Source organism: Schistocerca cancellata, chromosome 5 (assembly GCF_023864275.1).
Source record: "Schistocerca cancellata isolate TAMUIC-IGC-003103 chromosome 5, iqSchCanc2.1, whole genome shotgun sequence".
Lineage (NCBI taxonomy): Eukaryota > Metazoa > Arthropoda > Insecta > Orthoptera > Acrididae > Schistocerca > Schistocerca cancellata.
In genome coordinates, this window is record NC_064630.1 from 507,709,597 (window position 1) to 507,733,001 (window position 23,405).

Sequence of the window (23,405 nt, forward strand, 5' to 3'; positions counted from 1 at the left end):
AGGTGTAAGTAGTTCTGTGTCTACGGGACTGATGACCTCAGATGTTAAGTCCCATAGTGCTCAGGGCCATTTGAACTTTTTTTTTTAACATTCGTAAAATTTCCCAGATCTCGGCTGTGTATTCGCTTGCCTTCGTTTCCATCCGCTTTTTACTATGGGAATTCGGGTGACAACTCTCACTTGTTCACTTGTTGTACAAGAAAGACAGAGACAGAGATAGAGAATAGAGAGAGAGAGAGAGAGAGAGAGAGAGAGAGAGAGAGAGAAAGAGAGAGAGAGAGAGAGAGAGAGAGAAAACGGGGGATGATAGGAGTATAGTCGCTAACATGATAAGAAGTAGTGAGGGAGAAGGGGCTAAATTTAATAATATCCAGGTATCAGTTACTAACTGCGGCTCGTTTTTTCACTGTAATAAGCTAAAATATCAATTTAATTTTACGGAATAGTTTCATTCAAGCCGTTTGAAAAGACTGGATATCGAAGCAAACACATTAATAAAAAAAACATTTTTCAGTTTTTATACGAAAGGTAGATGTTAATTGAAAAACTGCTTTCAGAAGCGTATATGGCTTCACTTTATTTACATAAAACAATATTCTTTAGAGATGCAGCAGATGACACGGAATCTAACATTACGGACGCAGGCGTGCAAGACAGCACGCGGAAATCGATAACTCAGGAGTAGGCCTACTACAGCCAGTGCGCGAATGAAGTGTGGTGTGCCCCTAGCCGTTAGGTTGCACTTGCAAACGACCGCTGATGTGTTTTCTATTCCATTTGCTTCTAGAAAACGGGTATTTTGATTCTTTGAAGTTCATGATTCTGCCCATCATTACTGGCACGAGAAGTGTTTCTTAGTCTTCTCAATAAACGGAATGGCTTTCAACATTCCTGAAAAGAGAAAAGTTCAATTTTTTTATGCATTCAGTGTGAGTACTATGTACTACACGACAAGTATCAGAATGGTGGGTCATTTCCTGCCACACACGATGCAGCGATGTCGCAGGCGCAGACTTTAAAGAGCATCGGGCATGGGGTTGGGGATAAAAACGCGGTCTTTACGTAACCCACAGATAAGTTACAAGGTGTGGGATCTGGAGACTCGGGAGGCTACCGGCAATGAAGTTCATCTTCTGCTGCTTCTCTTCCAATTCAGCGTCTTGCAGTGGTGTCATTCAGGTAACATCCGACGTGTTAGAGAAATACCCCTCAACCGCCCCCCCCCCCACACACACACACACCCCTTGGCTGACACTCGTGAAAGTCGGCGAGATTACATTGTTGACGCTGTGAATTGGATAACGAGAGACCAGCTGTTTCATGTATGGCAGGAAATGAACCACCGTTTTGATATTTATCGTGTATCTCATTGTGCTCATGTTCAGTGCATAAAAATTTGAACTTTTCTCTTTCCAGGAACATTGGAATCCTGTTTATACCTTTTGTAGTTTGGAAGCAATAAATGTTTGAAAGCTGTTCCTTCTTTTTGAATAGCCCTGTATTTTAATGCAACGTTCTGCAAATATATATACGCAGTTAATCAACAGTTGTTTCACATGATATTTATATGCTTCAAAAATAATCTCATGATTAATTCAAAAGTTCTTAAAAACTTTAAATTCACAGAATTAAAAATCTTTGAATTATCTTTTAATGGGATAAGTAGCACTTGTTCTTGTTTTCACAGATACAAAAATATTAGGCATTGTGGAAGAAATCTGAATTCTTTTGACCGGTTCAACATCAAATCTGTCGCGATATTTAGCAACTTTTTGTCGACGCATAAACTGATGATGATGATGTTTGGTTTGTGGGGCGCTCAACTGCGTGGTTATCAGCGCCCGTACAATTTCCCAATCTTTGCTCAGTCCAATTTCGCCACTTTCCTGGGTGATGATGAAATGATGAGGACAACACAAACACCCAGTCATCTCGAGGCAGGTGAAAATCCCTGACCCCGCCGGGAATCGAACCCGGGACCCCGTGCTCGGGAAGCGAGAACGCTACCGCGAGACCACGAGCGGCGGACACGCATAAACTGAGAACACTGTATCGCAAATACAGCCTGAGAAATAGTCAGCGATATGACAGATACGGTCATCTGAAGAAGAAACAAGGGTAATAAACATAGGCTCTAAAATGTATATATTTATCTTCGCTAAAGTGAAAGACATCTCTTCTACTGAACAAATTACCATAGCTCTTAAGGTACGCATTTCAGAGTCCATGTTTTTTAGACTTTTTTGCTTCGAATTATCGTTCCTGTCATAGCCCCGGATTATTGACCATTTCTCCTGGGATACCCTGAATATGCAGATGCATGTGGTAAAAGTATCAACATCGTCAATTGCGATAATTGAGGATATTCATATTTGAAGCTGCACCGACATTCCGCTATGGATCAATCGCGTGTTGTGCAATCGTTCCCTCACTACCGAGTTTGCCATCTGCAAGGCAGCCGTCCTGTCTCTGGTCTATTGTCGGTGCCGCATTCGTTTCGAAAATTCAATTTACTTAGTGGAAGAGATGGTTTGTTGTTATTTTGTTTGTTTTCAGCTTGGTAGAGATGCTGATTTATATTGTTATTTTTTGAGTTACAGTACTGGCCCTTAAAATTGCTACACCACGAAAATGACGTGCTACAGACGCGAAATTTAACCTACAGGAAGAAGATGCTGTGATATCCTTGTGATTAGCTTTTCAGAGCATTCACACAATGTTGGCTTTGTTGGCGACACCTAAGACGTGCTGACATGAGGAAAGTTTCCAACCGAATTCTCATTCACAAACAGCAGTTGACGGGCGTTGCCTGGTGAAAGGTTGTTGTGATGCCTCGTGTAAGGAGGAGAAATGCGTACCATCACGTTTCCGACTTTGATAAAGGTCGGATTGTAGCCTATCGCGATTGCGGTTTATCAAAAATGTTCAAATGTGTGTGGAATCTTATGGGACTGCAAAGGTCATCAATCCCTAAGCTTACACACTATTTAACCTAAATTATCCTAAGGACGAACACACACACCCATGCCCGAGGGAGGACTCGAACCTCCGCCGGGACCAGCCGCACAGTCCATGACTGCAGCGACTGAGACCGTTCGGCTAATCACGCGCGGCTGCGGTTTATCGTATCGCGACATTGCTGCTCGCAGTGGTCGAGATCGAATGACAGTTACAAGAATATGGAATCGGTGAGTTCAGGAGGGTAATACGGAACGTCGTACTGGATCCCAACGGCCTCGTATCACTAGCAGTCGAGATGACAGGCATCTTATCCGCATGGCTGTAACGGATCGTGCAGCCACTTCTCGATCCCCGAGTCAACAGATGGGGACGTTTGCAAGACAACAACCATCTGCACGAACAGTTCGACGACGTTTGCAGCAGCCTGGACTATCAGCTCGGAGACCATGGCTGCGGTTACCCTTGACGCTGCATCACAGACAGGAGCGCCTGCGATGGTGTACTCAACGACGAACCTGGGTGCACGAATGGTAAAACGTCATTTTTTCGGATGAGTCCAGGTCCTGTTTACAGCATCACGATGGTCGCATCCGTGTTTGGCGATATCGCGGTGAACGCACATTGGAAGCGTGTATTCGTCATCGCGATACTGGCGAATCACCCGGCGTGATGGTATGGGGTGCCACTGGTTACACGTCTCGGTCACCTCTTGTTCGCATTGACGGAACTCTGAACAGTGGACGTTACATTTCAGATGTGTTACGACGCGTGGCTCTACCCTTCATTCGATCCCTGCGAAACCTTACATTTCAGCAGGATAATGCACGTCCGCATATTGCAGGTCCTGTACGGGCCTTTCTGGATACAGAAAAATGTTCGACTGCTGCCCTGGCCAGCACATTCTCCAGATCTCTCACCAATTGAAAACGTCTGGTCAATGGTGGCCGAACAACTGGCTCGTCCCGATACGCCAGTCACTACTCTTGATGAACTGTGGTATCATGTTGAAGCTACATGGGCAGCTGTATCTGTACACCCCATCCAATCTCTGTTTGACTCAATGTACAGGCTGATAGGCCGTTATTACGGCCGGAGTTGGTTGTTCTGGGTACTGATTTCTCAGGATCTATGCACCCAAATTGCGTGAAAATGTAATCACATGCCAGTTGTAGTATAATATATTTGTCCAATAGATAACCGTTTATAATCTGCATTTCTTCTTGGTGTAGCAATTTTAATGGCCGGTAGTGTGTTTTCTTGAATGTTACGAAAGAGACAAGTCAAAGGTACCGCGGAACACAGTTTATGAAGCGTTGGTGCTTTTGCTGGGTCTGGCTGACGTGTGCGGTGTGTTGTGTTGCAGACAAGGTAAAGAAGAAGTACGGCGAGGGCGCGGTGGTGGCGACGCTGGAGCGCGGGCCCGCTGGCCTCGGCCTCAGCCTGGCGGGCCACAAGGACCGCAACAAGATGGCCGTGCTCGTCTGCGGCCTCAACCCCGCCGGCGCCGCCCACAAGAGCGGCTGCCTGCGCGTCGGCGACGAGATTCTCGAGGTCAGTGCACTGCCCCGCCCCACCAGGCCGCCGTGCTAAACATGTAGGATTGTGTCTAGACGTAAACAGCCACTGGATGCTCTAGGAAGACAAAGACACACACACACACACACACACACACACACACACGTGTTGTAAATAAAAATTACTATTACTTCAGCCCAAACATCTACGGTAGCAGAAAACTGTATAGTTCAATAAAACAAGTGGGGACGATTCCATGGTGCCTCACATTACATCTGAGGAGCGCCGGAACAAAACCCGATATATCCACTTTTGCTGTATTCGCGTGTTCGATCTGTAGGGAGGGGGGATACGGGAGTAATAAGACATGCTGCCACAAAATAATTTTCAGCACAACGCGACATCAAGTGTTTTATGGTGTGTTTCTTCTTTTTATAGCTTCTGGAGCCATTTAGAGATCACTATTTGTTGTTGTCTTCAGTCATGAGACTGGTTTGTTGCAGCTCTCCATGCTACTCTATCCTGTGCAAGCTTCTTCATCTCCCAGTACTTACTGCAACCTACATCCTTCTGAATCTGCTTCGTGTATTCATCTCTTGGTCTCCCCCTACGATTTTTACCCTCCACACTGCCCTCCAATGCTAAATTTGTGATCCCTTGATGCCTCAGAACATGTCCTACCAACCGGTCCCTTCTTCTTGTCAAGTTGTGCCACAAACTCCTCTTCTCCCCAATTGTATTCAATACCTCCTCATTAGTTATGTGATCTACCCATCTAACCTTCAGCATTCTCCTGTAGCACCACATTTCGAAAGCTTCTATTCTCTTCTTGTCTAAACTATTTATCGTCCATGTTTCACTTCCATACATGGCTACATTGCATACAAATACTTTCAGAAACGACTTCCTGACACTGAAATCTATACTCGATGTTAACAAATTTTTCTTCTTCAGAAACGCTTTTCTCGCCATTGCCAGTCTAAATTTTATATCCTCTCTACTTCGATCATCATCAGTTATTTTGCTCCCCAAATAGCAAAACACTTTCTGTATTAACAGCAAAAGCGCATTTATCGGATTTTGTTCCGGCGCTCCTCAATTTGAAATCAGTGTTTTATTATGTTGACTTGTTATCAATCTGTAACCGATATTTGCTTTTGTAAATCATCATTATAAATTGTGTTACTCAGGCAAAGACCTTGAAGTGTTATTTAAGCAGGGAAGAGCATTAAAATTAAAGAACAAGAATGTAATTTATGTTGTGACTCATGTTACAAATTCCGGGCCTCCTATTCCTAATGTGCATTTTAGGTCAAAAATGTCCTGAAACTATTAGGAGTATGGATCTGGTTTTTATCACAGAAAAGGCATATTAAGTTGGCATTCAAATGACAGAGTTACAGATTTCTAAAAATATTTATACCATGTGAAATATTGTAACATATTGAAAAAGGCACGTGACTATGTTACGTGTCTCATGTTACTTGCTACTTCTTGTTGGAAAAACTTTTTTCCTGCAAGCAGAGAAATGAAAATATGACATTATGTGCCGAATAAGATAAACTTAACATTAACATTTCACTTCTCAAACACTATGAAAAATTATAAGAGCATGACGTCTGGGAAAATTAACTGCAAATTGAATTAAAAGTCAGAGAACTGATAATATCCTCTTGCATTCGTAACATCAAGTAGATGTTTTATAATTTCATCACATTTTACAGGCCATTTCCAATAGTGACCACCACACTCCAGTGCACTGATTAAGTGAGAATTTCCAAAAACTGAATTTATGTTATGTTAACCGGGGACCTAGGAACGATGGAGGGGCTCCTTCGCCGCCGCAGCTGCAGTGGTCTACAACCCCACAACGACTACCGCAGTCCACGTCACCCCTCCACCACCCCACTCCGAACCACCCTTCAGGGTTATTGTGCGGTTCGGTCCCCGGTGGACCCCCCAGGGAACGTTTCACACAAGACGAGTGTAACCCCTATGTTTGCGTCGTAGAGTAATGGTGGTGTACGCGTACGTGGAGAACTTGTTTGCGCAGCAATCGCCGACGTAGTGTAGCTGAGGCGGAATAAGTGGAACCAGCCCGCATTTGCCGAGGCAGATGCAAAACCGCGTAAAACCCATCCACAGATTGGCCGACTCACCGGACCTCGACACAAATCCGCCAGGCGGATTAGTGCCCAGGGACCGGCGCTCCTTCCCGCCCGGAAAGCCATGCGTTAGACCGCACGGCCAACCGGGCGGGCAAAACTGAATTCACTTCTTCAGTGTTGAATTTACTGTCATATTCTACTTTATACCAGTCTCCAATTATCACACTTTCTAAAATTTGTGCAGTATGATGATCTGCAGCAGCAAAATCCTTTGGAGACAGCAGATATGTTTTTAGTAATCCTTTTTTGTACTCTAAACAGTGAATGCTTTTTATGTTTGATACTGAAGGTGCTGGAGAAAATATTTGAGCCAGATTAAGTTTCACATGGATTCCTTGAATTTCATCAATAGACACATGAAAAACCTGCATAGTTGTGGTACTTGCAGCTACCTGAATGAAAGTTAATGCATCACCTACCATGAATTTTCGCTTTTTTACTGCATTCCCCACTAGCCGTTCTGGAACTGCATCAATTCTATCTACGGCTCCTTTACCATGGGATGTAGCAAATAAGTTCCAATAGATTTTCACATTATGAAATGATTGGAATTGAAGTACAACAGCAGTAATATTTGTTTTTAAATTGTGAGGCAGGTCCATCTGACCATTCTTAAACTACCTTCACATTTTCAGCTACAATTGACAATACCTTGCTAATGTAAGCAATTGCAGCACTCGAACCATGGCTTTATTCAGAGCACTATGTCACTTACACGGTGACAAACTTGCTTTACTAGGTTGCTGATCTTGCATCTTCTGTTGCCTATGTTTTCTAACTTTCTCCCTGTTTTTAGCTCTTCTTTCTTCTAGTAACAGTCCTTGCTTATATAGAAACTTTAATTTATGCTTCTGCTGGCTTTTTTTTTGAGCTGCTTCCAGATGCTTCTTCTTAAATTCTTCATATTTTCCTTCACTATTTAACTTTTACCTCCTCCTACTCTGTCTTCTGCTGCTGCTAAGGGTATCCTCTTCTTCTAATCTTAAAATAATACAACTGTGGCTTGGATTACGTTAATCACATTAGACATTTATTTTTATGTTTTTACAATATTCGCTGAAACTGGGAAATTGTTAATAGTGATATTAGCTACACATTCACGCTAGGAAGTAAATTACTGAACAAGATAAAGTTATCTCTAATATCTCTCTTGGTATAAAAACTTAACTACATGAAAGTGACTCGTGTTAAATGAAAGTTCATGCTTTTGTATTATATTGTTTACCCCAACCTATAATTTACCTACTTCAGTTTTATACTGTTTCTGCAATACATAAGGGTATGTAACAGTAATATAAATAATGATATCCTAATTCTTACCTCCCAATTAGTTGAAGCGAATGTCCAAAATTTCCAATAATTCAAACTTTCATCGCATGAAAATCATATGGCATTATAAAAATAGGTACAAATTATGGAGGGTACGAAATAATGGGACACAAACCGTCGTTGCCGTACAGTAAAAAGTCCAGCCTTTTCAAAAATGTATAAAAAGTACCAAATTTTAAACTTTCAAATATCGTAAGTGTGTCCTACTTTACACGGAATATCACAGTGGCAGTTTGCACACTAGTGCTATCAAATTATACACCTCCTTGGCAGGGTGGTAAAAACATTACTTAACTTCGGTAGTAGTTGGTACCAATCACTTGGTGCCCTGTGCCTAATACAGTGATATCTAAATAATTTGCTGTCTCTTGGCATTCTATGATAGTTTCACTGTGGCTAAAAGTACTTATGGAGACACGAGTTTGACTGTCCTAGTTATATGTAAATAGCTATTGCGAAGTCGGAGTGTAGTGTCCTGAACGGAACTCGTGCAACTGTGCTACGTAGTGTAATTGCAGGAAATGTTAGCACTTGTCGGAAAAGCCGAACTGCAGGAACTGTTGGCGCTACAGGGGTTGAACTGAGAGCGTGTCCACAGTGTGCAGTGTGTCGCCTTTTCAGCGTGTCGGTGGAAGGATCTCCGTATCCGTCAGTACTAAGTGCAGTAAAGTAGTGCCCGGCTGACAGTGCTCCCTCTGCCTGCTGGCAGCACTATCCACGGACGAATACGATGCGCTGACGGACGTGACGGCGGAAGCAGGAGGCGGTCCCAAAGAGCAAGCGCCATCTGGAGGCGACTGCTCGGCACTGAAAAGGGTGCCTGGTGAGCGATGTGCCTTTGTGGTGGCGGCCTCTCGTGCTTTTGTTTATTTCTTGAGCCTTGTATGCGCGCGCGCGCCCACACACACACACACACACACACACACACACACACACACACACACACACAGGCGTTCGCGCGCACGCTCGGACACAGAGGGTGTACCACCATCCATCCCTTCGAACGGCCTAATCACTGGCGACTGCCTGTCAGTGTGTAACGCCTGCAGCAAGGCATTTATTACGAAATATCCAATCCAAATACGTCACCGGGTTTCCAATGACGTCGAATTTTCGAATGCCGGAGCAAAACCTTACTTACACACAAGTTACTTACAGATGTCTCGGCGTAATTTGGTCCGTGACAGCTATGTGGGCTGGGCGCAGCAGCCTTGGCGGCTTACATCAACCAGTGACGTGATGCGATTTTGTAAACGTCTCTATCGCAACGCCTTAGTGTTGTCACAACTCTGTAGACAGCTACTGTTTTCGCCCGCATCCGTTAGCACTTTCTGAGTTGCGGAGTTGAAGCGACGGAAAGCGCGGCGGGACCCGCGGAGCGCCCCGCGAACAACAACACAACGGGAGAGGACGGACACGACTAACGGAGGACAGAACGAACAACAAGATCGAAACAGCGGAGTCACAAGGAAACCTAACAACCACGTCCACTCGTTCACAGGACAAGAAAGTAAGTAAGTTGTCTAACGCGAGGCGATGTGTCCAGAGACGTACGCAAATTATACTCGCTGGATGAGTAAGAGGCAGGCGCTTAAGTAGTCTATCGGGGGCGCCGCTATTTGCCGCTGGAACCACGTGTTCCACTGTAGCGCCCTCACTCTAAATGCAGACCAGGAGGCGCGCGCCGCCAGAGCTTACGGCGCGATGGTGCAGAGACCTCTACGGGTCTTCGACGTCCATGACGTCTGGCGGGGATTCAAATTTCGCGGCGCGCGGTACCAGACTTTCCAGTTGAAAACTTACAACAACGCTACCAACTGTCAGGTAGCTTCGTACACCGTCTCGACTATAGGCTGCAATGGTAGGTGGCATTAATTTGCATGAGCTAATTCGGGTGGGCGAATTAAGTCAGCGTTCAGCTCTCAATCCCCCTACCCCCTTGCTTTAGATTTCCCAGTGGCTGCCTGCCAAATACGTTTAACTTCACTTGTCAAAATTGCTTAGACTTTCAAAACACTGGTTAACAGAATTTTGGCAGTTTCAAATGAGTTCGATTTCATGGTAAAACTATTAATCTGCATCTCATTTCGCCCAAACCACCACCCATAATTTTTTTTTTTTTGCTTCCTTTCACCAGACGTAGAGTCTTGTAAGTAAGGGAAAATACATCGCGCCTATACGAAAGTTAAAGAGATTTTTGTAGAAAATAGGGATGGCTATATCAATATCAACAGCTTAGACGGCTAGCAAGTAGTAAGCAAAAAAGAGAAGGGTGGAAAGAATGCATAGAGGGGATATACAAGGGAAATGAAATTGAAGACAATATTACATAAAGAAAAATGGAAGTAGGTGAAGATCGGATAGGAGATGCGATACTGCAAGAAGAATTTAGCAGATCGCTGAAAGCCCTTGATAGAAAAAAGGCGTCAGGAGTAGCCGACCTTGAGGAAGATCAGTTTGGCTTCCAGAGAACTGGGAGAAACTCCAGGAATACAGCCCCAACGACTCATCTTAGAAGAAAAGTAAAAGACAGACAAGAAGGCGAATAAACTTTGCGTACCATGGCTTAAGCTGACGAAAGTTATCAATGGTTATAGCATTTGCAGATTTTGAGAAAGCTCTTGACAATGTTGACTGGAATACACTATTTGAAATTCTGAAGGTAGCAGGAATAACATACAGGTAGCGATAGATTAAATACAACTTGTACAGAAACCAAACTACTGTTAATAGGAGTCGAAGGGCGTGGAAGAGAAGCATTGGTCGAGTAGGGAGTGAGACAAGATTGTGATCTATCCCCGATGTTATTCGGTCTGTAGATTGAGCAAGCAGGAAACGAAACCAAAGAGAAATATGCAAAGGAAATTTAAGTTTAGGGAGAAGAAATACAATCTTAGAGGTTTGCCATTGAAATTGCAGTCCGAGATTCGTGATAGGTTTTGACAACGTTATTTACGTTAAAGGTTGACGCACACAAAATGCACACCGGCTATGTCAAGAACAAGTGTTCTCAAGAAGAGAAATATGATATTGTAGAACATTAACCTAGTGCCCACTGCTTTGTTCACATAGACTGTATGGTCTGTACCGATTTTTGTTTTTGTTTTTCTTTAATCAAATAATTATGTTGTTCACAAAATGCAACACCTGTAAACTTTTCACGTTAAATAAGGCAAAAGAAACGTGATCTATTCTGAATATATTTATGACCAAAAAGCGATTCTGGTAGCTGGAGTCAAAGATTTTTGTTAATCAAGCCTTTCGCGATATTAACGTGATATATCCACAGAAACTTCCAACCTAACACATATTTCTTTATATATAACTTAGCCATGAAATACCAATTTTCATAGATTTAGTTCGAAATTTTTTTAATATAGCAAAATATTTTCTTAAAAATTTTCTTTCCCTATTTCACTCTCTTGAGGACTGAATTTCCGAAAACAGTGAAACACATGTTTTTTATTTCTGATAGAGAAGCCAAATAAAAATTTTCATAGTTAGCTTTGAAGATTCTTTCATAATGAAATAATTTCATAAAACTTTCCATCCTATATTTCACTCCCTTAGGGGTTTGAATTTCCAAAAACGCAGAAAGAAGTATTTTTTTTAATTTGTAACTGAGAAGTCAAACACCAATTTTCATAGATGTATCTTTAAAATACTTTAGTGGATCTTTATTAATGAGTTATTTTCAAAAAAAACTTTACTCGTTATTTCACCCCTATAGGAGCTGAATTTCCAAAATTGGTGAGGCAAGGTTTTTTTTTTAATTTTTGATCAAGAAACCAAATACTAATTTTCGTAGTTCTCGCTTCACAATTCCCTTGATAGAGAAATATTTTCAGAAATCCTTTCAGCTTCTATATCACCCCCTTACTGGTGGAATTTTGAAAAATCCCCTCTTAAACGACGCCTACAACATAAGATCAACACTCTCTCCAAATTTCAAATTTCTGTCGTTAGCACTTGTCGTTAGGCATTCAGTCAGGTCAGTGCCTTGTGTAGATGTGTTCTTCAATGGAAGTGAAACATGAACGAAAAACGATACTGAATATTTATATGGATAAATAATGTAGAGATTGCTGAATCGAATCTGGGAGAGAACTTACGAGCATAATATTTTGGCAAAAATAAGGTATGTGTTTGCAGCAAACATCGTGAGGCATCAAATTTTAGTTAATGTAATGGTGGTGGCGGTGGTCGTCTCTGTTTCAGGTATAATTGGTCATTTTGATTCATATATTCTGGAATCCAATTTGAACAGACTTTACTTTTAAAACGAAGATTAGTAGTGGAACTGCGCATTCCATTATCACAGAGCGGCACTCTCATGGACGTTGGGCGGCAGTTACCTTCATTGATACTGCATATCGCTAGAATGTAGTTACCCCTCACAATTGTTGTCGCCTGTCTGTTGCGACTTTCATTTCGCAGTGCTTATCGCCTCATTCATATATAGGTCTTAGTTATCAAAATTTCCGTTGGTTTAACAGCCTCGTTCGTGAGGAACTTCCCTTTAACACGTTGCCCTAAACGTCGATGTGGCCTGACGCAACTGTCAACTCTGCGAAGGGATAATAAGTGAGTATGCTTTAACCTTTGTAGTTGCCCTCACTCAATCGCTCACTCACTCCCTCATTCAAAGCGCCAACGCTGATCAATCGTGACAGCAGAAGCGTAATTTATAATTGACTAATTTTTGTACAAAATAAATTCGTATTTTAAATAATAATTACTTTATTAAGGATTTATTGACAGGGAGGACATGGCTTATTATCCTGGATGGAGACTGATCAACAGGTTTGTGTCCCAGGGAACTGTGCATCGACCATTGCTGTTAGTTTTCTATGTTAATGACCTTGCAGAAAATGTTAATGACTTTCTGCAGGAAATACTATTATCTGTAATGAAGTACTCTTTGAAAAATTTTCCCATGTATTCAGTCTGATCTCGATGAGCTTTCAAAGTGGTGAAAAGATTGGGAACTTGCTTGAAATTTTCGGAAATGTAAAATCAGGCACGTCGCGAAAGACAAAAAAGTAGTATCCTGTGATTCCAATATCAAGGAGTCTCAGTTGGAATCAGTGGACTTGTATAAATATCTTTGTGTAAGAGTATGTAAGGATATGAAATAGAAAGGTCACATAGGCTCTGTCGAAGGTAAAGTAGGCGGCAGACTTCGATTAATTGGCGGGATACTGGGAAAATAGCATCAGTCTACAAAAGAGACTGTTTACAGAACGTGTGTGTCACAGATCTTAGAACATTATTGAAGCGTTTGTATGAACGCGCATTAATATAATTGAATCGCCACGATATGCCGTGAATCCTCCACCTTCAGTAGAGATACAATATTACGTTCGCTCTCCTGCGGATATCTCAAAGAAGCGACGAAGGGGGACATGGATATGGACGGGGACTGCGGGTAGACGGCGCTGGGTGGGAGTGTGATAGTCTGCTCACCTGTGATGCACACTGTGTCCGGATGGCGCGGTGGTTAACGCAACTGTCCAGTAAGCAGGAGGTCCTTTGTTCGAGTTCCGGTCCAGCACACATTTTCACTCACCACTGCTGATTCCACATGAAGTCCCGATGCAGCTTACAACAATAATTCCTTCCCTTTCCTTTCTCCACCCTCCACCTTTAATTTACATAACTACTGAAGCCTGTGGGATTCATACAACAGAACGTGCTAATGCAATGCTAACAGCGAATACTGAAAGTATACAATTCCCGCCAAAGCGCGAAACGGAAATGTTACAATCGAGCTGAATATTGGTAACTTACCAAGTAGCAAACTATCCCGCGAAAGCTTACGTATGAAGATGTAAGAACCAGTTTAAGTAAATAGTCCAGGAATATAGTACAGCTGCCTATGTATAACTCCCAGAGAGGCTACGAAGGTGAAATTAGACGAATTACTGTGCTCACAGAAGCATTTAAGAAGCCATTCTTCCCGCGCCTCATATGCGATTGGAACGGGAAGGAATCCTAATACGCGGTAGAATGCCCAAGTGCCCTCGGCCATGCATTTCGCAGTGGTTTGCAGAATATACAGGGGTCCTGTAAACGGTTCATTCGTTTTCAAAGCTCTGTAGCCTTCAAAGTATTACATGTACAAATATGAGAGGTGCATGAATAGAACCGTAAACTGCCAAGTTTCCATTACGCACTCTAAAAACGTTGTATGGGTGCCCCTCTGGTCATACACTCTCGTCCAATTGATAGTCGAGTTCCCCCGCCCGGGTTCCCGGGTTCGATTCCCGGCGGGGTCAGGGATTTTCTCTGCCTCGTGATGACTGGGTGTTGTGTGCTGTCCTTAGGTTAGTTAGGTTTAAGTAATTCCAAGTTCTAGGGGACTGATGACCATAGATATTAAGTCCCATAGTGCTCAGAGCCATTTGAACCATTTTGATAGTCGAGTTCGTTCCATACGTTATATAGCAACAGCTGTCAACGGCCATCACAGCAGCATTCAAGCGTTCTCAAAGCTGTTCCAGTGTTCTTGGCAGTGGGAGGACGTAAACACGGTCCTTAGTGTACCCCCGAAAGAAAAAGTCAAAAGGCGTTAGGTCAGGCGACGTGGGGAGCCAAGGGAACAGAGCCACATCATCTTCATCCCTACACCCAATCCAGCGATGCGAAATTTCGTCGTTTAGGTAGCGACGAATATCGATGCTCCAATGAGAAGGTGCCCAATCTTGTTGGGGAATGATGTTCCCTGTAGCAGGCATTTGTAGAGACAACCACAATACAACACATCAAGGTACGAGGTACTCGTCGCAGTCTTCTCACAGAAGAAAAATGGCCCATGGAGCTTCGTGTGTGACGTTACGCAGAAAACTTTAACCTTTGGCGAATCTTGTTCAATCGCCATAGTTGAATGAGGATACTCAGTGTCCAACAATCTCACGTTGTGGCGATTAACCTTTCCAGATAAATGGAAAGTTGCTTCGTCGCTGGATATCAGCTAGGAGGTGAAATGCTCATCCTCTCAAGAGCTTCCTGCATTGTGATGCAAAATTGAAGGCGCCGGCAACAATCTTCCGGTTTTAATTCTTGCACAAGCTGCAGAATGAAATGTTAATCGCCGTCGATAAATCTTCCACAAAGTTTGCAGCATTTTTCCAAGTTCGTGGCTAGCGCGGACCCTAGATTTTTTTTTGCACTGCGTACGAAACATTCTCATCTCGGTTGCGTATGGCACACTTGGTAGACAAGTACTTTTCTGTTTGCAGTGACAACCAATGTCCTTAAATTGTCGATAGCAAAGCACAATGCTTATTTTAGACAGCATCTCGTTTCCGTAATTCCTTCTGGATGCACTTTGCTTAGTTGTAACAGATGAACATCTCGCATATTCCAGCACACAAGAACTTTTTGTTGCTTCGTCGCCGTTTTGACGGGACACTGCACTCGTAACATCAACTGCCTGGGCACAATGTAATCTCGGTGACTTTACGGCTCTATTTGCATCAATCACATTTGTACACGCAAACTCTAGAAACATTAGAGCTCTGAAAACGAATCAATCATTTATAGTAGCCCTGTATGTGTTCATATGAAATGGTAAAACATAATAAATAAGAACAGTTACTTTGAAAAGCATTTTAACTAGTAGTTCCTTACATAAGAAACAATTTACAATTTTTTGAGGCGAATAAGAGCGAACTGAGGAGTTCGCTTCATTGGTATAAAAATGATCTTGTCCTTCATTATAACCAACCATTTTTCATCTGTCACTGGGAGAAGGTCTTGTAATGGGACGGTTCTTTAATTAGATACTAGACTCCCGATCTTGTAACTCTGTACGCATCTCGTATAAATTCGCTCGGGCTGCTATGATCTGTCTTGCTCATACAACGTATCTGTTTACTGGAATCTGCACTGCAGAGACTCGCGCACTGTGTAGCCTATTGATCTAGCGCGACGGTAGGCCTCTAAGTCGCTGATTAAGCGGCAATCAAATTGTGGCGGCCCAGATCAATAGCAACTCAATTAGACAGTGTACTCCTCATGAGAACACAATGGAAGTTGAAACAAATCCCCCTTTAATTTTACCGAGCGTGGTGGTGCAGTGACCTAGGCACTGGTTTGGCATTCAGGAAGGCGGTGGTTCAAATCCCTGTTCGGCCATCAATTTAGGTTTTCCGGGTTTTTCCTGAAATCGATTAAGGACCATGCTGGGATGTTTCCTTTGAAAAGGTATTGTCCCCTATCTCTGACGATATCGTCATCCATGGGCGATGGAATATTAAAAGCCAATACTGTTTCCTTTCTCTTTAATTCGTCATTTATGAATCTTTCACGATGATTCTGTTCTTATACTGTGTATCATACGTTTTTAGTCATAATTCTGTGACCATTTTATAGACCATTCTTTGATTTAAATTCTGAGGAAGACACGCCTAGCAGTGTTGAAACCCGGTTAGTTCGTTAAAAATAGTCACCGAGGGCTGTTTTCTTTCAATTTTTGATGATGATGATGTTGATGATAATGAAATGATGAGGACAACACAAACACACAGTCTACGGGCAGAGAAAAATCACCAACCCGGCCGGGAATCGAACCGGGGACCACGTCATCCAGAGGCAGCAACGCTAGCCACTAGACGGCGAGCTGCGGACAAAATCGGTGAAGTACAAATGCAAGGAATATCTACAACTGCCGAGATGAAACAAAAGGAATAAATCACCAATGCAAGCACTGTTGTTGTATAATAATTGGAAATAAAAGTTCATTTCTTCAGTCTCTCTGTTTACAATTGGAGTTAATTGAAATATAATTAATTTACATATCGGACTGACTCTAATTTGCATTTAAAAATGTGGTTAATTTGCGTAATCGCAGAATGAAAAGAGACGAGCCGTACTGCTTCTACGCTTTTCATGGTGACTCCTGTACATAAGAAGGTTAAAAGAACGGACCCGCAAAATTGAAGAGCAATATCCTTAACATCGGGTTGCTGCAGAATTCTTGAGAATAGTCTAATTTCGAATATAAGAGTAATAAACTTCCTTGGTGCAGAGAAGTTTCTATCCACATATCAACACGGAAGCACCGCTTGTGAAAAACTCAGGTTTCCCGTTCCTTGCATGGCATCCTTTGACCCATGGATGAAGGGAAACAGGCAGATTCCACATTCCTAGCCGGCCGGAGTGGCCGTGCGGTTCTAGGCGCTGCAGTCTGGAACCGGGCGACCGCTACGGTCGCAGGTTCGAATCCTGCCTCGGGCATGGATGTGTGTGATGTCCTTAGGTTAGTTAGGTTTAATTAGTTCTAAGTTCTAGGCGACTGCTGACCTCAGAAGTTAAGTCGCATAGTGCTCAGAGCCATTTGAACCATATTCTTAGATTTCCAGGAAGCGTTTGCACGGTTCCCAATTGCGGATTGTTACCGGAGATTCGAGCATGTGGAATAGATCCCCGGGTATGTGAGTGACTCGAAGACTTCTTAAGTACTAGAACCCAGTGGGTTGTTATCGACGTCGAGTGTTCATCAGAGAGAGGGGCATTGCCAGGAGTGCCCCAGGGAAGTGTGATAGGGCAGCCCTTGTTCTCTACATACGAGTATCTGGTATCGAGTGCCGCAGAGGTTGAAAGCCCGCCGGAGGAAATGGACCTCGATAGCCAATAGAGGGGCCGGTATTTAGGCAGCCGCAAAGCGAACAGTCACGGCTCAGTTCTCGCGCTTGATACCTACGGATCGATCTTCGCTGTACCAGAGCTGTTGGATAACTCCCGTGCTTGTCACTCGATTGCTCTCTCTGGTTGCGTCTTGTATTTGTTTCTTCGCTGCTCTTTTGTTGTCATCGTAGTGGCGACTAGCTTGCGTAGCGCCTCGTGCCCGCAAGGTTGTTTGCCCTTCAACTGGTCTGTTGTCCTGTTCATAGCCTATCTGTCACATTTCGGTCTCCGTACCGGTGGGTTGGGTCAGTCTTCCGCAGGCGGCTCTTCCGTCTGGAGGCTCCGAATACCGGCTATCACGTATATACCTAGCAATATACATAAATGATCTGAAGGGAAGGGGGAGCAGCAACCTACGACTGTTTGCTGATGACACCGTGGATTACGGGAAGGCGTCGTCTTAGAGTTACTGTAGGAGGATATCGTTTGGTGTGATGAATGGTACCTTGCACTAAATGTGAAAAATGTATGTTGATGCAGAAGAGTTGAATAACAATTCATTAGTGGTCGATGACAATAATAGTGGTGTGCTGCTTGACACATTCAATTCAGATAAATACTTAGGACTAACGCTGCAACGCGACGGCCGGCCGGAGTGGCTGAGCGGTTCTAGGCGCTTTAGTCTAGAACCGCGCGACCGCTACGGTCGCAGGTTCGATTCCTGCCTCGGGCATGGATGTGTGTGATGTCCTTAGGTTAGTTAGGTTTAAGTAGTTCTAAGTTCTAGGGGACTGATGACCTCAGAAGTTAAGTCCCACAGTGCTCAGAGCCATTTGAACAATTTTTTGCAACGCGACATGAAATGAAACGAGTTCGTGGGGCTTGTTATAGGGAAGGCGAATGTTCGGCGTCGGTTTATTGAGAGAATTGCAGGAAAGTGTAGCTCACCTACAGAGGAGATACGGTACAGAAATCTCTGTGGTCCTTCCGTGAGTATTGATCAAGTGTTTGGCATCCCCTCTAGGTCGAATTAAAGGAAGACGATGAAGCAATTCAGAGGCATGCTGTTAGATTTGTTGCCGGTAGGTTCGATGAACACTTGAGAATTAAGGAGTGCTTCGTGAACTCATATGGGAAACCCAGGAGGGAACAAGATGTTTTCGCGAAACCGTATTGAGAAAGTTTAGAGAACTGTCATTTGCAACAAACTGCAGAACGATCCTATTTCTACCAAAATATATCTTGCGTAACGACAGCGAAGAAATTTAGGGTCGTACAGAGGCATATAGAAAATCGTTTTTCCCTTGCTCCTTTTTGGGCCCCCCCATGAACCATGGACCTTGCCGTAGGTGGGGAGGCTTGCGTGCCTCAGCGATACAGATGGCCGTACCGTAGGTGCAACCACAACGGAGGGGTATCTGTTGAGAGGCCAGACAAACATGTGGTTCCTGAAGAGGGGCAGCAGCCTTTTCAGTGGTTGCAGGGGCATCAGTCTGGATGATTGACTGATCTGGCCGTGTAACATTAACCAAAACGGCCTTGCTGTGCTGGTACTGCGAACGGCTGAAAGCAAGGGGAAACTACGGCCGTAATTTTTCCCGAGGACATGCAGCTCTACTGTATGATTAAATGATGATGGCGTCCTCTTGGGTAAAATATTCCGGAGGTAAAATAGTCCCCCATTCGGATCTCCGGGCGGGGACTACTCAGGCGGACGTCGTTATCAGGAGAAAGAAAACTGGCGTTCTACGGATCGGAGCGTGGAATGTCAGATCCCTTAATCGGGCAGGTAGGTTAGAAAATTTAAAAAGGGAAATGGATAGGTTAAAGTTAGATATAGTGGGAATTAGTGAAGTTCGGTGGCAGGAGGAACAAGACTTTTGGTCAGGTGATTACAGGGTTATAAACACAAAGTCAAATAGGGGTAATGCAGGAGTAGGTTTAATAATGAATAAAAAAATAGGAGTGCGGGTTAGCTACTACAAACAGCATAGTGAACGCATTATGGTGGCCAAGATAGACACAAAGCCCATGCCTACTACAGTAGTACAAGTTTATATGCCAACTAGCTCTGCAGATGATGAAGAAATAGATGAAATGTATGACGAGATAAAAGAAATTATTCAGGTAGTTAAGGGAGACGAAAATTTAATAGTCATGGGTGACTGGAATTCGTCAGTAGGAAAAGGGAGAGAAGGAAACATAGTAGGTGAATATGGATTGGGGGGAAGGAATGTAAGAGGAAGCCGCCTTGTAGAATTTTGCACAGAGCATAACTTAATCATAGTCAACACTTGGTTCAAGAATCATAAAAGAAGGTTGTATACCTGGAAGAATCCTGGAGATACTAAAAGGTATCAGATAGATTATATAATGGTAAGACAGAGATTTAGGAACCAGGTTTTAAATTGTAAGACATTTCCTGGGGCAGATGTGGATTCTGACCACAATCTATTGGTTATGACCTGTAGATTGAAACTGAAGAAACTGCAAAAAGGTGGGAATTTAAGGAGATGGGACCTGGATAAACTGAAAGAACCAGAGGTTGTAGAGAGTTTCAGGGAGAGCATAAGGGAACAATTGACAGGAATGGGGGAAAGAAATACAGTAGAAGAAGAATGGGTAGCTCTGAGGAATGAAGTAGTGAAGGCAGCAGAGGATCAAGTAGGTAAAAAGACGAGGGCTAATAGAAATCCTTGGGTAACAGAAGAAATATTGAATTTAATTGATGAAAGGAGAAAATATAGAAATGCAGTAAATGAAGCAGGCAAAAAGGAATACAAACGTCTCAAAAATGATATCGACAGGAAGTGCAAAATGGCTAAGCAGGGATGGCTAGAGGACAAATGTAAGGATGTAGAGGCTTGTCTCACTAGGGGTAAGATAGATACTGCCTACAGGAAAATTAAAGAGACCTTTGGAGAGAAGAGAACCACTTGTATGAATATCAAGAGCTCAGATGGAAACCCAGTTCTAAGCAAAGAAGGGAAGGCAGAAAGGTGGAAGGAGTATATAGAGGGTTTATACAAGGGCGATGTACTTGAGGACAATATTATGGAAATGGAAGAGGATGTAGATGAAGACGAAATGGGAGATAAGATACTGCGTGAAGAGTTTGACAGAGCACTGAAAGACCTGAGTCGAAACAAGGCCCCGGGAGTAGACAACATTCCATTTGAACTACTGATGGCCTCGGGAGAGCCAGTCATGAAAAAACTCTACCATCTGGTGAGCACGATGTATGAGACAGGCGAAATACCCTCAGACTTCAAGAAGAATATAATAATTCCAATCCCAAAGAAAGCAGGTGTTGACAGATGTGAAAATTACCGAACTATCAGTTTAATAAGTCACAGCTGCAAAATACTTACGCGAATTCTTTACAGACGAATGGAAAAACTGGTAGAAGCCGACCTCGGGGAAGATCAGTTTGGATTCCGTAGAAATGTTGGAACACGTGAGGCAATACTGACCTTACGACTTATCTTAGAAGAAAGATTAAGAAAAGGCAAACCTACGTTTCTAGCATTTGTAGACTTAGAGAAAGCTTTTGACAATGTTAACTGGAATACCCTCTTTCAAATTCTGAAGGTGGCAGGGGTAAAATACAGGGAGCGAAAGGCTATTTACAGTTTGTACAGAAACCAGATGGCAGTTATAAGAGTCGAGGGGCATGAAAGGGAAGCAGTGGTTGGGAAAGGAGTAAGACAGGGTTGTAGCCTCTCCCCGATGTTATTCAATCTGTATATTGAGCAAGCAGTAAAGGAAACAAAAGAAAAATTCGGAGTAGGTATTAAAATTCATGGAGAAGAAGTAAAAACTTTGAGGTTCGCCGATGACATTGTAATTCTGTCAGAGACAGCAAAGGACTTGGAAGAGCAGTTGAACGGAATGGACAGTGTCTTGAAAGGAGGATATAAGATGAACATCAACAAATGCAAAACGAGGATAATGGAATGTAGTCAAATTAAGTCGGGTGATGCTGAGGGAATTAGATTAGGAAATGAGACGCTTAAAGTAGTAAAGGAGTTTTGCTATTTAGGGAGTAAAATAACCGATGATGGTCGAAGTAGAGAGGATATAAAATGTAGACTGGCAATGGCAAGGAAAGCGTTTCTCAAGAAGAGGAATTTGTTAACATCGAGCATAGATTTAGGTGTCAGGAAGTCGTTTCTGAAAGTATTTGTATGGAGTGTAGCCATGTATGGAAGTGAAACATGGACGATAACTAGTTTGGACAAGAAGAGAATAGAAGCTTTCGAAATGTGGTGCTACAGAAGAATGCTGAAGATAAGGTGGGTCGATCACGTAACTAATGAGGAGGTATTGAATAGGATTGGGGAGAAGAGAAGTTTGTGGCACAACTTGACTAGAAGAAGGGATCGGTTGGTAGGACATGTTTTGAGGCATCAAGGGATCACAAATTTAGCATTGGAGGGCAGTGTGGAGGGTAAAAATCGTAGAGGGAGACCAAGAGATGAATACACTAAGCAGATTCAGAAGGATGTAGGTTGCAGTAGATACTGGGAGATGAAGAAGCTTGCACAGGATAGAGTAGCATGGAGAGCTGCATCAAACCAGTCTCAGGACTGAAGACCACAACAACAACAACCTTTTTGGGCGGCGGAACAGCAAAGTTAATGTATAGTAGTGGCACAAGGTATCCCACACCACCCACCGTATGGCTGCTTGCGCAATATGTGTGTAGGCATAGAAGTTATCTAAGGTGGCATGGCAACTGTGGACTATGTGCGCTTCATTCCGGACAACGTGCATCCGTTCGTACTTTGTCATCCTCGACAGCGATGGCATCTGCCAGCAGGATATCTGTCCACTTCACAAGGCTTGAGTATTGCTACAGGGGTTTGAGGTATCCTTAAAGTACTGTCGGAAGGCAGAACTTAACAGTAGCACTGTAAGCGGGAGCAGGGAAGGGCCAGTGAGATGCCTACATTATGCTCTTGATTCTCATTGGCTGGAAGGCATATATTTTAAATAATGGCGTAGAGCGGCCCGTTGGTCGGCAAAGTCGAGCAGTCGGGTCGGCTGGCAGCCCTACTGAAGTTGAGGTGTCAAGTCGTGGGCCCTTTGGGGCGAATTTTTTGTTCAAAATTAATTATCATTCTGGAGTTATTGATCCTTTCTTATCAGTGAGGTTATTTTTATGGTACGGATGCCTACAAAACATTGTAAACTGCGTTCCTGTTTGCGGGTGTCGTATTCGGCTTAGGCATTTTCCTGTTCTTATCTGCGAGTTTTACGGATTAGTGAAGGTGGACTATTTCGGTCAAAAGAGGCCTCAGAACAGAGCGTGAAGTCTTTAGGTACCGGGAAGTCATGGTGGACAGCTTGGGTTATATGAATTCATTTGTTTCCTTGCCAATCTGAGTGTTGCGTTTTTATGTGAAATTGAGCTGAATTCCTCTCTTTATTGTTGTGGTGATTATCACCGGAAGTAACCAGAAGGAGGCGGTGCGTCGAACCGTTGGCGGCGAACATATTCGAGTCTAGTGGACGGATCTCAGAATCGTTTCTGGAAGTAATTAGATAGCTAAAAGGCTTTTATCTATTGGCTTTGTAGATATGAGAATTTGAGAATTTTAACCTTGACTCGTGGGTAATATTAAAGCTGGGAAACCTTAAACTGACTTTATTTCTCACGATGCCATGGAAGCTCCGAGGTACTGACGAAAGGAACGTTGCGATATTACTCGAAAAGCGTAGCTCTGTGTTTCATTGCTGTACTGTGTATTGTGTAGGAATAAACAAAACAATAGAATTATAATCTCAAAGCATAAGATG

The 23,405-nt window shown here is 43.2% G+C and overlaps 1 protein-coding gene across 1 annotated transcript in view; it reads left to right on the plus strand.

Annotated features, from left to right (window-relative positions):
• LOC126188636 (multiple PDZ domain protein) overlaps positions 1–23,405 on the plus strand; it is a 1,242,986-nt gene that overhangs the window by 458,536 nt on the left and 761,045 nt on the right. Inside the window, exon 12 of the mRNA XM_049930237.1 lies at positions 4,325–4,512. Within this exon, the coding sequence (XP_049786194.1) occupies positions 4,325–4,512 (188 nt within the window). The remainder of the gene's footprint in view (positions 1–4,324; positions 4,513–23,405) is intronic.